The sequence below is a fragment of the Hemicordylus capensis genome, chromosome 1 (assembly GCF_027244095.1).
Source record: "Hemicordylus capensis ecotype Gifberg chromosome 1, rHemCap1.1.pri, whole genome shotgun sequence".
Taxonomy (NCBI): Eukaryota; Metazoa; Chordata; class Lepidosauria; order Squamata; family Cordylidae; genus Hemicordylus; species Hemicordylus capensis.
In genome coordinates, this window is record NC_069657.1 from 241,249,069 (window position 1) to 241,268,260 (window position 19,192).

At 44.2% G+C, this 19,192-nt stretch overlaps 1 protein-coding gene across 7 annotated transcripts in view; it reads right to left on the minus strand.

Annotated features, from left to right (window-relative positions):
* LOC128340841 (uncharacterized) overlaps window positions 1–19,192 on the minus strand; it is an 86,614-nt gene that overhangs the window by 13,948 nt on the left and 53,474 nt on the right. Inside the window, exons 7-11 of one of the 7 annotated variants that reach the window (XR_008314012.1) lie at window positions 18,742–18,873; window positions 17,902–17,996; window positions 17,251–17,403; window positions 17,052–17,147; window positions 15,079–16,175 (exon numbers count right to left, since the gene is read on the minus strand). Coding sequence is in view for 4 of the 7 variants with exons in the window: in XM_053286610.1 (XP_053142585.1) it covers window positions 17,060–17,147; window positions 17,902–17,996; window positions 18,742–18,873 (315 nt within the window). In the remaining 3 variants the exon portion in view is untranslated. Of the gene's footprint in view, window positions 1–15,078; window positions 16,176–17,051; window positions 17,148–17,189; window positions 17,404–17,901; window positions 17,997–18,741; window positions 18,874–19,192 lie in introns of those variants that run through there. The other 6 variants (XR_008314011.1, XR_008314013.1, XM_053286609.1 and 3 more) reach the window with 6 other exon arrangements.

Below are 19,192 nucleotides of genomic sequence, written 5' to 3' on the forward strand. Positions count from 1 at the left end.
GCCGCATTCTGAAACAACTGAAGTTTCCGGACTACATACAAAGGCAGCCCCACATAGAGCGCATTACAAAAGTCAAGTCGGGAGGTTACCAGCAGATGTACCACTGTTTTGAGGTAGTTGATCTCGAGAAACGGGCACAGCTGGCGTATCAGTCAGAGCTGATAGAGAGCACCGCTGGCCACCGCCTCAACCTGAGAAACCAGGGAGAGGTGTGAATCCAGAAGTACTTCCAGACTGCGAACCTGTTCCTTTTGGGGAAGTGTGAACCCATCTAGAACAGGTAGATCAAAATCATCTCTGGAGTTCTGACCCCGCACAATAAGTACCTCCATCTTATCTGGATTCAGCTTCAGTTTATTCTCCTTCATCCAGCCCATTACTGCTTCCAGGCAGGCATTTAGGGAGGATATGCCAGCTCCTGAAGAAGTTGACATGGAGAAGTAGATCTGGGTGTCATCAGCATACTGGTAACACCTGGCTCCAAATAACCTGATGATCTCTCCCAGCGGCTTCGTGTAGATGTTAAAAAGCATTGGAGAAAGTACGGAGCCTTGAGGGACACCATACTTAAGCTCAGATTTTGAAGAGTGACAGTCTCCAATCGACACCATCTGGAATCTATCCGAGAGTTAGGAGTGGAACCACTGTAAAACAGTGTCTCCCACCCCCAACATCCTCAGACGTTCCAGAAGGATACTATGGTCAATAGTATTGAAAGCTGCCAAGAGATCCAAAAGGACCAACAGAGTCACACTTCCTCTGTCAATTCCCAATTGCAGCTCATCCATCAGGCCGACCAAGGCAGTCACCCCATAGCCCGACCGAAAACCAGTTTGAAATGGGTCTAGATAATCAGTTTCCTCCAAGCTTAGAAACCAGGCAAGTCCAAAATATTCAAGTAGCTGCACCTCTCTCTATAGTCCTTGATTATACCAGTTTTTTTGTTAGCTGTTGGCTGGTTATTTTGGTTTTTTAAAAAACTTTGGTGACTGATAGTAGTATTGAAAGGAGAGCTCTTCAGCATAAATTCTCTCTCAGGTCTGTGATCTATATGGCTTAATTTTTCAAAACTGATAAAGTAAATGTTGCATAGAATTGCAGCCAGGGTTGATAGAAAACAATGATTTTTTTAAAATCCAGATTTTTTAATTTAAGTTGGATTTTTTTTCTTAAACCAATTTATTTATTTTTTAAAAAGAACATAGATCAAAGATATCATGAACATGATTGTTAATCATAACTCCTAATTATATTCTGTGAACTTGTTGGTCCATTCACACATTCTGTTCAACAATTGTACAATGAGTGTACACACCAGTACAAATCTGTGCACAGGTACAGTCATTCAAATGTTACACAGGTACAGCATTATACATCCTATCTGTACCGTGCACTTTAAGGGCCTGTATCCCGGTCTGAATTTTTAAAATGAACCCAGGTACAGTAATTCATGGCAGCTTGTGTACACTGCCACAGAATAGTGTCTGAATCAGGATAAAGAAGGCCAAGGGATGACAAGAAGATCTGGGGAGGTCGGAATAGATCTGGGCAAGCAACAGGAACATGGAGGAAACCTTTTCCAAGTGTATCCTCCATTTTAGAAGGGAAACATCTATCATGGTTGCATGCTTAAAAGAGACCTCACTTGGGAATATTTTAATCAAGTTTCTGTTCATGTGGGTAAGTCAGGCATGTGTGCAAAAATGCAAACACTGCAACAAAGAAATGCAAGGTCTGGTTGCCCAAATGAAACAGTATTATGATGTCTGAATACGGATTACACCTCTGAATATGTACTAAGGTTATATTCGACAACAAGAATGTACTTTTACTAGAAAATGGTGCTTTAAATTGAGATTTAAATCATTAAAATTAAGTTCTGTGAAGTGATTTAAATCATATAAGACGAGATTGCAACCATTCTATACAGTTTCTAAGTCAAAGCCTTAATGCACCCATGAGGGCTTACTCCCAGGTAACTGTTGTGTGTTTAGGTTTGCAACCAAAGGATATATGTTCCAGAAATGTTCATATTGTGAGAGGGACAGAGAAAAGTCTTGCTTTAGAAAAAGTATGCATGTGCGTATTTGTGAGAAGAAAAGAAATTAGTGGGCTTCGGTGGAAACTTATCATCATCAGAACTTGTGCTAATAGAATGCTTTCTTGGGCTGAGTTTTACAACTGTCAGGGGTACAAGCTGACTCCAGTGATCTCTCTGGGGACCCCATGATCGCACAAACAGTGAGTCTGCAAAATCAGGATGGCTCAGAGAGACACAGGCTATTCACCTACCCCTTGCATTTCATTTTGCCAGAGTTTGTGTTGCTTATCTGTTCTCTTCATTTGGGCAGGCCTTCCAATTTCTGAAGGAAGTCTTCTTCCCCTCTAAAGCTTCCTTGACTTTATTTGTTAGCCATGCTGGCAAAGTGGTGGAGACTTGTTCATAGGCCCTGGGTGGTGAGTTTTGTTCATAGAGGGGACACTTGACCTCGTTTCAGCCAATAAAGTTACATAAAATGGCCGCCTGACCGTTATCAGGCCTGTGCATACAGACAATTCTGGGCTCTGAAACCTGTTCCTATTGGTCCAAGATGGCTTGGTGTGTTTGTAGAGGGGTCAGTTGACCCTGTTGCAGCAAAAAAAAAAAAAGTTACACAAAATGGCCACCCGGACCTGTGTTTGTAGAGGGGTCACATGCCCACCTTTGGGACATGTCTGGACATATTCTGGGAGTAGGGGTGGAGGGTGGGGGGCAAACCTCCGGGGGTGAGGGTGTACCCCTACTTATGACACTTTCTGGCCACGTGGAGGTTTCCGCTGATGTATTTCCGCTGATGTAAGTGCATTTTGACAGCTGCTACGCCACGCCCCTGTGACGTCACCCTCCAGCCACGTGCATTGGTTTGTAAACACAAGCACATGGTTTTTGACAGCAGGTATGTACCTCTACTACTTATGTAGATAAATCTGAAACCTGCCCCAAAAGTGTCACATTCTAATTAGAGCTAACAGAATCACATCATTACCAAAAGTTAGAACAAGCCTCATGGTCCTAAAATTTCTACTAGGAAGCCTTTGATAAGATAGAATATCCACTTGTGAAATGTTAAAATGCAACAGCTTACTCAGAGAAATCCTTGCATAATATTTATTCATCCAATGGTTACTATTTAGGGGGTTCCATACTATTGAGAGGGACACCATCTTTGTCTGCAGCACTCTGTCTGAAAAATTTGAACTCCCTCCCCCAGAAGACCTAAGTTGAACAGTTTCCTTCTCTAGGACTAAACTTGAAAATTGTTTGTCAACTTCCATCCGCTTCCTTGAAGCTTGTTGCTTGCCATGAGTTTCTTTAGGAATTAAGAGACTTATGACCTTGGCTAAAGAGGTTTCCAGAGCTGACAGTTTCTTTAAAACGAAAAGGAACGACTCAGCTGAAATATTGTAAGCTTTTAAAAGAGCGTCACTGTCCACAGGACAGTGCTTCAAAGGAACCCGCTTCACCTCTGGAGAGTTGGTCAAAGATTCCTGCCTGTGTTAATAATAATAATAATAATAATAATAATAATTAATATGCTTATAAGTCCTTAAAAATTCCTGCAGAGCTGGAGAACCTCCAGCTGTTGGCAAATTTAGTAAATCAGTAGACAGTTCGTTACTACGCAGCGAAAGTGTGTCGTGTGTCTGCTCAGCTGTAATGTTTTCACACAAATCAATTAGCTCCGAGTATCTATTTTCCAAAGGTAGGTCAGTACTTACATTTCCCAAAGTCGTTAAATATTGATCAATCTTTAAGTTTTTCAGCTTCTTCTTTTGCCTGTCAGGCTGCCCCTCTAAAGGAGATCTAATCCTCTTTTTGTTTTTCTTCATGTCGTGCCCACTAATCTCAGCAGTAGCAAGGGAGAGCTTGTTATTGAATGAAATACAGCACTCTAATCATAGAGGAGAGCTTGTTGTCGAGTGAAGTACAGGTCATCCAGACAGTTTGTAAAGCTCTTGGGGTAAAACTGCAATTTCATACCCCTCATCATCCTCAAAGCTCAGCCTACGTGGAAAGAAGGACCTAGGACTTGAAGACCAAACTGGCTAAGACTATCAAAGATAAGACCGGAACGAGAGGGCAATGGGTTCCTGTGTATCGAAGCGCAAAGAGACGTCTTGCACCCCGTTGCAGAGTATTCTTAAGGGTTGGAATCAGTATGGGGAAAATTGAGCTCAGGAAGAGCAGAATGACTAGGTACTGTCAGGAGTAATACTGTGGCCCTCAGAAGGCTCATATGTTTACCAAACAATTTTGCAATTGTTCTGCTCAAGAGCTGGTAAAATTGTGGAGCATCACTATGCTCAAAGGTACTCCCTGATTCGGTCCCCGAGGACTATGATTCAGAGGAAGGGATGATTGCATTTTGCTAAAATCATGATGCCTGTGTTCTGTCTCTAAGCTCAGCAGCTACTCGCTGCTTCAACAGAGAGGAAAGAAGGGGGAGCAAGGGGGAAAGTTTAGGGACGGATTCCTGTGGTTTGGAAAGAAACAAGAGGGTGTCATCTGCATATAATGCAATTTTATGTTCTTGTCCATTTACCTTGATCCCCTTAATACCTGCATTTTGCCTCACTGAGCAAGCCAGAGGTTCAAGGGCCAAGCCGAAGAGCAATAGAGATAAGGGACAGCCCTGTCTGACCCCACACTGAAGGCAGATGGGTCCCGTCTGTTGGCCGTTAGTATTGATCCTAGCTGAAGGCATTTTATAGATTGTCCGCACCCAATTTACGAAAGAGGTAGGGAATCTAAATTTCTCAAGAGTTGCCAAGAGGAAGTCTCTATGTACTTTATCAAAGGCCTTTTCAGCGTCAAGGGACAGCAGCAGAGCCTGGTCAGTCCTACGGGATGTAATGTGGATAAGATTATGAACCAGACGTACATTATCTGCTCTCTGCCGCTTAGGGATAAAGCCAACCTGTCCTGGATGTATAATTGTATGTACACAGCTATTAAGACGGGTTGCCAAGATTGTAGCAAAGATTTTGACATCAGCATTCAGTAATGATATTGGTCTATAATTTTCACATTGTTGCAAGTCCCTTTGTGGCTTTGGTATAAGAGACACATTTGCTACATACATCGTTTTAGGCAATTCATGTGTATTTGCAGCTTCGGTGGCCACCTCAGCCAGTAGTGGGGCTAGGTTATCAGAGAATGTTTTGTACCAATCAGACGGGTACCCATCCTCGCCTGGAGACTTTCCAGGTTTAATTTTTTTAATTGCTTCCTGGATTTCAGCCAAGGATATGGGTACGGCAAGATGTGTGGCTTGTGTATCAGTGAGGGTCGGAATCTGAATTTTATCTAGGAAGTTGGATCTCTTCACACCCATAGGAGGGGATATGATTGTATAGTGCTAAGTAAAAATTTTCAAATGCTGCATTAATTGCCTTATTATCAGTATGTAAATGCCCATTACTGTCTTTGATGCCTGCTATATGGGAACGATTTTGTATTTGTTTGATTCTAAAGGCCAGTAGTTTGCCAGCTTTTTCTCCTGATTCCCAGTACGTTTGCCTGGAGCAAGCTAGAAGGAAGTCAGCCTGCCTGGCATGTAATAGATTCACTTCATATTGTAGCTTCAGGAGACTAGAGTAGGAACGAGGGGCTGGGCTGGTATTGTATTCCAACCAAGCCGCTTTGAGTTTCTCTTCCAATTCTTTAATGTTCTTGAGCTGTTCCTTTTTAAAATATGAGGCAAAGGCTAAAATTCTCCCTCGTAAGTAAGCCTTGAGGGTATCCCAAAGAAGTTCCAAGCTAGTCTCAGGTTTTCTACTAAACTTCAAAAACTCTTGAATTTCAGATCCAATCATTGTAATGAATTTGGGGTCCTTTAACAGGGATGTATTTAGTCTCCAATGTTTCTGCTTCTGGTCTCCACTGTCTGCCAATTGTATTTTTAACACCACAGGTGCATGGTCCAAGATAATGAGTGGGCCAATATCACATGCAATTACCTGTTTCCCCAAAATTGGGGACAAGAGCCAGAAGTCAATCCTAGAGCTTGTCTTATGGGGTTTTGATAGGAAAGTAAAGTCCCTGTCTTTGGGGTGTAGTAATCTCCATACATTGTAGAGGCTAAGGTCCTTCATAAAACTATTTAACAGAACACGAGATTTAGATAACACAGAATGCCCTGTGCTCCTGTCCATTAGGGCAGGGATCCTCAACGTTGGGCCCCCAGATGTTCTTGGACTTCAACTCCCATAATCCCCAGGCCCAGTGGCTTTGGCTGGGGATTATGGGAGTTGAAGTCAAAGAACATCTGGGGGCCCAACGTTGAGGATCCCTGCATTAGAGCAGAGCCCCTGGTGGTGCACTGGTAAAACTGCCGCCCTGTAATCAGAAGGTTACAAGATTGATCCTGACCAAGGGGCTCAAGGTTGACTCAGCCTTCCATCCTTCCGAGGTCGGTAAAATGAGTACCCAGAATGTTGGGGGGCAATATGCTAAATCATTGTAAACCGCTTAGAGAGCTTCCAGCTATAGAGCGGTATATAAATGTAAGTGCTATTGCTATTGCTATTAGAGGATTCAGAACCTCGTTGAAGTCTCCTCCTTAAATTAAGTTACTGTTCTCCCTTGCAAGAAGCTTAGCGTGTAAAGCTGTAAAAAAGAGGGGCAATCTTCATTGGGGCATACACATTAACCAAAAGGATGGTTTTTGGCTCAATCTGGGCTTCCACAATGATAAATCTTCCTAGGGGGTCTGCCTCTACATTAAGGGGGTTGAACATGATGCACTTATGTACTAGGATTGCCACCCCTCTTGACTTTGAAGAGGACCCCGCCCCCAAAACATGGCCCACCCAGCTCCGTTTAAGCCTGTGAATGTCTTTTGCTGCCATATGTGTTTCTTGTAGGAAGGCCACATCTACATTTTGTCTCTTTAAATACCTAAGAATTTGGGTTCTTTTTTGTGGTGTTCCTAGTCCCATAACATTGAAGGTAATTAAATTCATATGTCCTGTATGTATTAATGTATGTCCTTAAAATTCATATTTTAAGGACATACAGTGCCCGAGAATCTATAGCCCTAGCACTTAATATTCTAGACCCAGCTGGTCTCATTCGCAGGCTCACCCTTCCCGATCTTGAATCATTAAGGCCCATGACCTGGAGTCCCACAGCTAATGCCAGAGGACAAGTCTCATTCGGGAAGTTCCGTTCCAGTGCATCAGCGGGGGGGAGGGGGTCCTTGTATACCATCCAAAACAGGTCTTCATCAAAACTCAACATAAGTATATTAGAAAACAGAATAGAAAACACTTGATTCGAGCTCTTGTAAAACACAATGTATGTCGGGTTAACCATTCTAGCATTTGTAGGTGTGAAAGCAATGGTGAGAAAGGTGGTTATGAGACAGTAGAGTGGGGAAATGAAAAATAGCAAAAAGGAGAGAATTGGGGGATAGAAGCAAAAGAAAAGTGAGGAAAACATTATTAGACTTTCCAGAAGGGCCAGCTATGGGGCAAATTCCCAGTTACTACCCACCCACCCCCATCCCACATCCAGTACGACACTAACATACAACAACTCCAAACTTGGAATCAACTTCACCCTCCTAGTGATCTATCGCTCTAGCTTCCGCCCACTCTCTGCAAAGGCCAGTAGTTATCCAGGAGTAGTCTCTGTTCTTGCCATCATCGTCGAAAGGCCCGACAGCAGCCGAATCTCCAGGGTTAGTGACTTGCATCTTCACAGAAGCAGTCTTGGAAAGACCCCTGCTCGACTGTACATGCACACACAATGTCCAGATATTACCAAAAGAACAAGTCTCTCCCCGCCCAGAGGTGAAAAACATAAGATTGAACATTATGCTCATGGCAGGATATTGGTTGACCACTCCTGGGTATTCAGCAGCCCTTGACCTATTGAACATTGCATAAGCTCCCTTGGAGCCTCCAGCACACATCCGAACGATACTCAAAGTTAGCACTTTAAGCCTAAGAGGAAGAAAGAAAAACCAGCATCTCAAACTTGAGAAGAAATAGGACACATCAGACTCCTTGTAAAGAGAGAAAGGAAAGATTGCTTGCGAGAAACCCTATGTAAATAAGAGTCAGCCGTTTGCTTGCAAACTCCACAGGAAAGCTTCAGCTTGGGCCGGGTCGCTTTAGCAATGCATTCTGCCTTCCTGGATGCAGCAAAGAATGGCAGGATATTTGAAAAAGCAGGTTACATTCTTTTCTCCAGCCCAAATCCTGCAGCGTTGAAATTTCTTCCTTTGATCCATGACTGCCTTTGGGAAATCATGAAATAGATAGATCCGACTGTTATCTGGGCCCCATCAAAGAGAACCTTTCTCTCTGGCCCTTGCTAAGAGAACTTCTTTGGTTGTAAATCTCAGCAGTTTGAAAATGATGGCCCGAGGTGGAGCACCTCCTGCTGGGGTGGACCCCAGGGCTCTATGAGCTCTCTCAGTCTCAAGTTTGTAGTCATTGGGGTGGTCCAAGGCTTGATGTAGTAAAGTGGTGACAAAGTCAATCATGTTGCGGTCTCCTGAGCCTTCTTTCACCCCCACTAAACGCAGATTATTTCTTCGGTTGCGACCCTCCAGATCAATCAGCTTATCTCTAAAAGATGCCAGTTCATGATTGGTTTGTAGGAGAGGCCTCCATAATGGAGGCTCTATCCTCTACTGCTGAGATGCGTTCCTCAGTTTCTTGTACCCTGGAAGTGAGCTGTTCCATGGAGGTCCGGATTTCACCTATCTCTGCCTTAATCGCCTCCTGACCCATTTGTCACTTGCCACTTCCTTAAGAAGGGAGTGGCACTTGCCACTTCCTTAAGAAGGGAGAAGAGGGCTTTGGTATCTACCCCTTCCTCAGCCGTGCTGTCTGAGCTTGACATCTTGGGGACTGCTTTAGTTCCACTTTTGGGGACTCCCTTACGTTTACTTCTTGACTCCAGGTTGCCGCCCTCTTTCCTTCTGTCCTCTTCTTGCTCTACTATTAAGAATGGCTGAGGGGAGGGTGTTGATGATTTATTGTAACCTGCTTTAGATATTTAAATTTGTAGACTAAGCCAATTCCTCCTCCGTAATTCTATATTGCCCACTTAAAACAATGGCAAATGATCCTTCTCTTTTTGTCCTCTTCCATTGGGCTCTCATCTCTCAAGGAGTTATTCAGGAGAAAAAGCAAAGACAGGAGAGGATCCCACCCCCCCGCTCCAAAGACTAATTTTGAGACAGCAAAGGAGCTTTACTTGATCTCCTCCACCTCAAATCCCACAACTGTTATTCTGCCAAGTGGTGCGGCCCTCCTTCCTCCGTCTCTCCAAGTATGCAAATCTGCACCTTCCCGCTCTCTCAGAAACAGCCAGGGATGCCAACCAACTCTCTCAGGAAGCAGAATAACAATGGCAATGATAACAGTCTCTGTGTCCCAGGAGATAAGGAGGGAAGAGGAGATAAGAAAGATTCGGCTGGAGGGGGAGGGAGAAGCGAGGAGGACCTGTTGCTCGATAGTCCCTTGTTTGAAGTCAAATATAGCAGGGGCTGGAGCTTCAGCAAGCCATCTGATATGCGAAATAGGTAGCTACAGATGTGAGCTTTCTCTGAAGGTGATAATCAGTACTTAATGAGCTCATTAAAGGACCGGATTTTTAGGATGCAGGTGGGGGCCCACGGAGCACACGGGGAAGCTGCCATTTCAGCCGGAAGAGCCCACCGGAAGTCCAGGGGGCTACTTTTTGAGAACGTGCCCACTTCTTGGGTGTGTGGAACTAGTCACATGGTTCTTTGGAACTTGGCCATTATTCCTCCCTCAAAAATACAATGCCTACATTGTGTTATTCAGGGGGCAGCCTCATGTAGCTCAAGAATTCAGAAATAGTGTAGCAGTTTTCAGTCATCTGAAGGTCTGTTATCATGTCACATAAAACGGCTAAATGCTAAACAGATAATATTGGGGGCTGCAAATATAGAACTCTGTAGGATTACAAAAACAACGGATGTACCTATAGTCCTGGCTTTCTGGGTTGTAACAGTAGTTCTTTTATTGCAGCCATAGGCTAAACAGGCTTTCTGAGTTGCTTGAACCATTTATAGTTACCTAAAATATATTCTATTCTATTTATTGTTCTGTATTATAGAACTATTGTCTAAGAATAGTATGATGGGCTAATGATTGATTAATTGATTAAGTGCCATCAAGTAGCTGTCAACTCTTCACGACCACATAGATAGATTCTCTCCAGGATGACCTGTCTTCAACTTGGCCTTTAATGACTCTCATTGGTGCATTCATTGCTGTTGTAATCGAGTCCATCCACCTTGCTGCTGGTCGTCCTCTTCTTCTCCTTCCTTCAACTTTCCCCAGCATTATGGACTTCTCAAGGGAGCTGGGTCTTTGCATAATGTGTCCGAAGTATGATAGTTTGAGCCTGGTCATTTGTGCCTCAAGTGAAAATTCTGAATTGTTTTGTTCTAGGCTGCATTTGTTTGTTTCCCTAGCTGTCCATAGTATTCTCAAACGTCTTCTCCAGCACCAAAGTTTAAAAGCGTCAATGCTTTTCTATCTTTCTTCTTCAAAGTCCAGCTTTCGCATCCATAGAGTGTCACGTGAAAAACCATTGTCCGAAGGATTCTAATCTTTGTGGATATAGACACGTCACGGCATCTAAACATCCTTTCCAAGGCATTCATTGCAACCCTACCAAGTGCTAGTCTGCGGCGTATTTCTTGACTGCTGGATCCTTTACCGTTGATGGTTGATCCTAAAAGGTAGAAGCTATCCACCACTTCAATGTCTTCATTGTCAATTCTGAGGCTGGTTGCTGTACCGCTTGTGCCATGATGGGCTAATAGACTGTAATTAATGGCCTGGGTTTTGGTAGTGTCAACCTTAACACAAGTATCCTCATGAACTGTGCTTTAACTATTTATCTGGCAAATTTGTTTGTTAGTCTAGCATTGTTATGGAAAAAGGGTTAAGAATATTAAACATTTATGGGAGCTAGAATTCTCATTCCCTCTAATAGTGAATGCAGGTGGTTGAATGTCTTTCAAAAAAGGACTACTCAAGAATGAGTGGGGAGCTCCCTGGGTACATAGAACAGATAAGCTTGTAAACGGAAAGAAAAACAAACAAGGGGGAGAGAGAGAAATATCAGAAGAAAACCCAAATGGCCCTGTGACCTCTCAAGAGCTTGCATTTCCAGGGCTTACAGAATGCTAAGAGCTCTTGAAGGGCCTTTCTCATTTTAGCCAATGTGGCCTCATGATGCCATCAAGCCAGTGTGGCTGCCATGCCTGCTCAGTGAGGCAGTGACATCCTGACCCCAGTGAGAATAGGTGGGCCCTTTTAAGGCAGACTTGCTCTCGCTGGCATTGGGGAAGCTCTCCCTCACCAAACAGGCACAGCTGCCAGCAATGGCCAGTGCAAGTTGTGGCTGAGCACCCAGTAGAGGGAGGGGGCAGGTGGCCCCCAAACACGTGCAGCCCCCAAACATTCAACCCCCCTGTCTGCATTGTAGCTATGACCCTGGCCAGGTGCCAAGCTGTTTAGTGTTTACTATACACTTTGAGTTGTGCCCAGAAATTTAGTTATTCTGGAAAATATCATGTTGTGTCCAGTAACAATGAAACCAAGGGTCTTGGGTGAGTTAAATCAACAAAGTTATGTGTATTCTAACTGAAAATAATATTTATAAATTATTGCATTATCGGGGCTGTGCTTGAGGTACTCAAGCATTTAAATCTAAGTCAAACTCACAATAGCCATTCCTGCAAACATATAAATGAGAGATGTAATAGTTTTGTTTATTACATTTCTACAAGTGCTACAACAAATAAAACCATCAAACAACAGTTAAAGCAATTAAAAGTTTTTTAAAGAAAAATATTATTTGTATTACACAAATTTTTCCATGTTAAAACAAATCATTACAACAACAAGGTGGGGATATGAAAAAAAAACAAAACCAAAAACAAATGGGAAAGGAGGATGAAGGGATAAAGATAATTATCAGTCTGGAAGAAATTACACAAATCTAAATACACCTGCCGAATCTTGGTATGAGATTCTTCTTTGAGCGTAGAACAGTAAGTTGTGAATTCAGATGAAGCCAGGTCAGAGAAATCTTCCATCCACTCAGTGCTCATTAACCTTTTTGCCACTCGTAGGCAACCAAGGATTTGCCACCCCTCTCTGTTAAACTCTCAACACGAAAAAACTACTTTGTATATAGTATTCTATGCATCACATGCAGAAATGAAATTCAACAGAGCCAGCCCAGTGCTTCCTCAACCTCCTCCTCCTCCTGAGTCTCCTTTGCATTGGTCCTCCAGCATGGCAGTTGACTGAGGCTGCTAAAGCAGCAGCAATAGGGAGGGAAAGCTGGAGTCAAACTGTGCGAGGTGGTGGGGCAAGGGCTGCTGAGCGGTCTCTCAGCCTTCTACTTCTCCCCACTCGGGGTCTTCTCTCCTCCTATTTCTTCTTCTTGCAATGGGAGTAGCGCACTGCAGATTAAGCAGCAACAGCTACGATCTCCGGCAGCATGAGGCAAACAGACAGTCCCTTTGGGGAAGTAGCAGTAGCAGCAGGCAGCACAGCACCACTGCCGCCCTGCTCTAGGGCTGGGAGCTTGTGCTTGGCCCCATCCAGGACTTCAAGCTGTTTCCCTGTCTCCTTTGGCCCCTCCCCAGCAGCCACCCCTCATGCTAGCACAACCGAGAGGTATCACTGGGACCCGGGCAGAGGAGCCTCCTTGCCAGGATTCTAAGTTTGCATCTCTTCCTCCCACACACTGCCCGTCTTTTGCACCCCATCTCCGGACCTCGACGCTGACTGCCGACAACACAAGATCCATATTGCCGACAACACAAGATCCATATCGGCAACACAAGATCCATATTGTCTTAGAGTCGGGCCAATTTGCCGCCCCTCTGATTTGCTGTCATAGGCAAGTGCCTACTTTGCCTATCCATTCATCCACCCCTGCATCTACTGATAAACTGAAGGCTTGACATACTGCAAAAGGAGAGACATGATCTGCTACCACAAGAGAAGTTTCACAAGAGAAATGAATAAGAGAAGCTTATTAGATGACGAAGAAGGATTAATTACAGATTGTCACAAAATCTAAAATCAGAATTCAAAACTAGGTTGATGTAAGCAATCACTTCTTGCCAAAAGGGAGTTTTTATATTGCAACACCATATCATATGAATTGGAGAACCTTTGGCAACATCACAGCATCAATATAAGGGAGAAAGCAGTGATATGTTTATGAAATAAACATTACGGTATCCAATAGGTGGAGAAAATCTATTGGATGAGCTTCAATTAAAGAATCAGTGATCATTCATACGACCAGCCCAACAGGGGCAGGACAGGGCTACCCCAGGTAGGGTGGGTTGTGCGCAGTGCCAGGATCACTCTCGATCCCAGCACTCCACCCCAGATAGTTCTGCTTTCATTCCCAGGCTAAAAGTGAAGTCGTAGGAGGGATATGCACTTCCTACCTCATGCCCAGGCTGTGGGGTGCTTTGGCTGCCACAGCCACCATTTCCATAGAACTGGGGGGAGGAGGGAGGGGGAGTGGCCCCGCAGTGGTAATTTCCCAAATGCACCATGCAACTCAAACAGTGCATTGTGGGATTCTAGGAGGTCCAGTTCGCTCCCCCCTGCTCTTGATTCCCGTGCGATTGGCCACTTGCCACCATGCCATTCTTCTGGGCATGCAAGTGGCAGAGCCAGGAGGAGCCACCATTCATGTGGGGGAGGTCAGGTGGGCTCCTGCCTTCTCCCCAGTCCCAGCTGATTTAGTCGTGTGAATGATCTTCTAGTGTAGAGGATTTTTTGCTTCCTAGAACATTGGTCCATTTGACTGGAAGGATCTGGTGAGCCAGCGTGGTATAGTGGTTAGAGTGCTGGACTAGGACCGGGGAAACCCGAGTTCAAATCCCCATTCAGCCATAAAACTAGCTGGGTGACTCTGGGCCAGTCACTTCTCTCTCAGCCTAACCTACTTCAGTTGTGAACCTACTTTCAGTTGTGAAAGAGAAACTCAAGTATGTAGTACACCGCTCTGGGCTCCTTGGAGGAAGAGCGGGATATAAATGTAAAAATAATAATAATAATAATATCTCCTCATGTTGCTCGGCACATAGGAGCAATAAGTCAGACTTATCATGTGACGTATCCACGGTATATGGATATGTTTGGTTTCAGCAGGTCAGCAATGCAAATGATATATTCTAAAACTTTAGGGACCTCAGAAGCACTTAGAATCTGGAAGTTATAGTGTGTTTCAGCTGCAGGTATTGCTATTGAGCTGTCAGGGGCAGATCATCCTGTATGCACAAAAGGTGGGAAATTGTGATCGATGTCTAATATCTGGTCAAGAGTTAGAAGATGATTTCTGGCCCCATTATTATCCATAAACATAATACAAGATGTTTTGACTGCAGGATTATATCAGAGAGTCATTTTGTCATGTAAGGATCAGAGTCATTATGTCAGCACAGAGCATAAACATGCTTCTCTCAAAGTCTTGATGGTAGGAGAACAGGTAGCTCCAGTCTGTTAAAATCTGGAGCCCAACACAGGTCTGATTGATAGAGGCTAAACATGCAAACCTCAAGAGTGGACCATGCTGAAGGGTTGGGAAGATCATATTTTAATTTAAAGATCCAACTAAGCCAATTTGTTCTATGATGTTGTAAGATAGCTGAGAAATTAAGATCCCCTTCTAGGACTGGTAACTGTAAGCTATGAAGGGAAAAACTGAGATTGTATGTATGTATGTATGTATGTATGTATGTATTTAGTAAATTTGTATTCTACCCACTACCAAAGTCTCTAGGTGGTTTACTGCATAAAACAAACCAAGAATAAAACAAACCAAGAATTTACTGGTTAAAACATAAAACCAGATTAAAATATCCATAAAATCATTATGCCATATAAAGTGGCAGAAAAGCTTGAGAAAGTGTCTGAAGGATCTTTGGGGAATGAATAAGAGGAGACCCCTTAATACATAAATCAAACGGGGAAGAAGATTCATTTTAATTATGTTTATTGTACTCCAAATGATGTTAGCTAAGGAGATCCATGTATCCACATCAAGTTTCATTTGAGTGAAAATTTATTTTGTTTACAAAAACATAAAACAAAATAAAACAGACATTTTAAAAACAATTTAAAACCACAAGTCTATTCTTGGCAAAGGTTTTGCCTCAACTTTTTTATGGAGCTCAGTTGGGCATAGTTAAAAATCTTGACCCGTTGGAGGCACTGCAGTCAAAAATTTTAAGAGCTGTACTGGCTGTTCCCAGATGTGCCCCCACGGTGGCTCTGAGAAGAGAGGTCGGAATGATTAGGCTACAGACATGCTTATGGAGAGTCATTATTCTTTACTGGTTAAAAATTTATTATTTGCAGGAGGGTTTGGTTGCTTTTCTAAAACAGGACTCCTTTAAATTTAGATGGCACACTGAGGCCATTGATAAGCTGGCCCGCTGTGGCTACTCCTTAGAGGCCATACAGGAGCTTGGTTACGACAGAGCTCGTATCCAAATTATTCAACGCCTAATGGACATTGAATTGCAATATGAAATTTCCCAGATATCTAAAAGATCGTTCCTGGGTGACCAATTGAGTGGATTTAATTTGGCCCTCTATCTCCAGGTAGTTACGATTCCTGAATATAGACGAGCCATGATGCTGGCCAGGTTGGATGTCCTTCCGTCTGCAGTTCTGTTTGGTAGATATGCAGGAATTCCCCTGGTGAATCGTGTATGTCCTTGTGATAAGAGCTGTGTTGAAACAATAGCACATGCCTTTTTACATTGTAGCTTCTATGATGAAGCCAGAGGAAAGCTACTTTCTCCCCTTCTGATAAATTTTAATGGAAGAGCAGATGATGTTTCATTGAGGTTTTTATTTTCTCTATGTGATGAAGATAAAATTAGAACTGCGGCTAAATACTGTTATATTCTTTGTAAAATATGTGCTAATGTATAGTTTATGTTTTTATGTCTGTACCTGTAATACTGCTGGTCAAGGACCGAATAAATATTACGTTCATGTTACGAAGGAAAGGTGTCATGGGAGGGAAGGAAGAAGGTGTCATGGGAGGGTAGGCAGCTTAGCTTCACTGCCAAGGTCCATCAGTAAGTCAACTGAATGGGAGAGAAGAGAAGGAAAAATAGAATGATGCCAGCACCATTTGACTAAGGAAAGTGTTAGGGATGGGAATCACTGTAGAACTCCTAATGTAATAAGTGGAGGAGTTGTATGTGGAGCTGGTGTTAGCATTCAGGCTCTCAAAGCAAATAGTACCATCTGCTTCCAAAGCAGTGAGTTTTTTCGCAGAAAGAACCCTGTTGGACCTATGTCATGGCTGGTATTTTTTTCTAGAATAGTCCTGTGGTAGTAATCATTTGGGGCCACAGCATATAAAAGATGCAGCTAGAAAGCAAGTCATAGCCGTAGCTTGTATTAAGTGCCATGGAAGTTAGTTAGGTGGGCCGCTGAAAATTGGCTCTGAAAATAATCCCACGTTAGTGGATTCATTTTCTAGATAAGCATCCACATTCAGAAATTTCACCCGAATTCTGCATTAGGTCCACATTGAATTTCTGGGTCCTGGCAGCAGGAGGAGAGGGTGGCTGGGAGGGTGACATTCATAATAGGATTACTAGATTTAGATCTGAGGTCCCTGGATGTGGCCTTGAGCCTGTAGCCCCGAAAAAGCGAGGAACTATAGGAATTTCTCTCCCAAAGGTTCCATCTTCCCAGGATGCACTGCACATGTGCATGTGGCCTTAAAAGGATTGACAATGCAAGAACTTGCATAAGGTTTTCTGACTAATCAAGACATGATCCCTTGAGAAGTCTGGGTCACAAACATTACAGCAATATGTTTGGGACCTTTAACACCTGAGACCAGCTAAGGTTACAGGGGATGTCTTTGGGTGGGGGAAAGTACTTCTACCTGCACTGTGACTCCAGGGATGTGGTTTTACCCTCCCCAATTCCTTGGAAATAGAGATTACCTTGGTTTTCATAGAGACCTTGGAGTTCTTCGGCAGCCCTTTGCTGTCCTTGAATTGGCGGAGACAATGCCAGATTTTCCTCCTGATTTCCACCTCCTGGAAAGATGGGGAAAATGCCCACCCCGCCAGAATCAGAGGCCCTTTTTGATTACATGCCACCCCCCACCCCCACTGCCATGCAGCTTAACCAGTGGCTCACCTCATACCCCATCAGTGCATCGGCCTTGCCCAGGAGGGAGTACAGCAGGATCAGTCCAGCCTCCTTAACCCTGTGGAGGGGATGATTAATGGCCCAAATCGTGGTCCTCAGGAAGGATCTTTGCTGATCTTTATTAAAGATCTCCCTGAAAACCTAAAATCAAGAATCAGCCTCAATTAATTCCCCTGAAGCCCAAAGATGTGCAACTTGATTCACATGCATTCAGCTCATAAGCACTGCTTCTCCTATTTTCCCTCTTCATTCCTTCCTTCTTTGATCTCCTCCACAGTCAGAACTGAGATGGCAAGGTGCTTGGGGAAGGACCTGCTCTTCTGCTCAGGCTACTCAGTAACGGACCATGTGCACTGATAGATGTAGATATTCCAAACTAAAGTAATCATCATTATCTTATCAAGGTGTCATGCCACTACAGCAGGTTGAAAGTCGCATTTGCATGAACTAACATGCACTGCAGTTATTTAGCCCACTGTGTCTCTGGAGAGGTCTGTGTCAAGATGTCCTAATGCTGATTCTGGCGCTTCTTGAATGCAGAAAGTGATGAAGATGCCTCTGCCCATTCTCACACTCTCAAAAAGGGGGACAACGGGCCATTCTAGCACCCAAGGGAGCCACACAGAGGAATCTTCTTACCTCCCCAACTCTGGCTGCATTGAGATAGGCCAGTATTCTTCCATCCTCCTGCCGTCTCCGGCTCCACAGCTCCCAAGCGTTTCTGCTGCTCTGGCCTGAGAAGGAAACATCAGGGGCTAAATATTTATACATCCTGATGACATGGGGGGTTTCTGACAGAATGGCTGGGAGTCTTTCCGGATTCCCCCCAAAGAAGAATTGCCTGAACCCCGCCATGGCTCACTGCAACAGTGGTCCAAAGCCAGACTTGAGAAATAGGGGTGTGCACGGAACTGCCAACTGTGGTCCGGCAATGAGGTGTGGGGTACCTTTAAGCGCGGCAGGAGGGTTTACTTACCCCTCCTGCTGCTTTCCCGCTTTGCGCCATAAACTTACGAGTAATTGGGGTGGCAGGATACCTCCCTGCCGCCCCTTCCCCGGCGTTGCTTGCAAAACCTCCCAGGAGTGCATTGCGCACGCACACGAACGTCACAGAGCCCACTCTTGAGCTTTCCTTCCAACCTCACCCAACCTTCCGTCCAAAGCACTTGTTTATATCTTGATCGACCACTTACTGTAACTCACTTGAGTGGGAATTACAAGTACTCCACAGTCTTGTGGCTGTTTTTAAATGGACTTAGTGGTCCTGTTCCAAATGGCTGCATTGTCCTACTCTCTAGCAAATCCGCAAGCCTTACTTTTACAGAACCTGCTCAAGATAAGCTTGTGAGCTGCCCTGGGAGCAGTTTGGTGTTAAAAGGCGGAGTCCACATTGATTACACAAATGTGTTGACCTCCCAGTCCCACCCCTTATTTAGCTTCCATTTTTTCACCCGATTTCTGGTCCTCTTTCTCACTCACCACGATTGCCTTTATCAATTCTCCTTTGGTGTAGGGGAGATCCAGAGTCTCCTGGCCGCTCTTATATGCAGCCTTGCAGCAAGCACAGAGGACCGCGAGGAAATGGACATCCTCATCCTGATTGTTGGCTCTCTGAAGTTGCAAGAGAGTCAAGCAGTTACGTAGGAGAGGACATTCTGATAGAGTCCAGCACCCATCCCGCGGTGGCTCTGAATGGGAGAAGAAATGAGGACCTTCCCACCCTGCATAGCATTCTGCTAGTGCACAGAGAGATGGCAGAACTGAAAAGGGGATGGAATCAAAAGGGGTGGGATCCTGTAGGCTACTATGGAAACTGTTCTGGGCTGGGTGGCTGCTTCTGCTTCAGTCATTTTGTCCCGGAGGCACACATTTCATCCATTCAGTGTTTTCAGGGGATCCAGATGACACGGAGGGCAGGGCAACCCAGCAC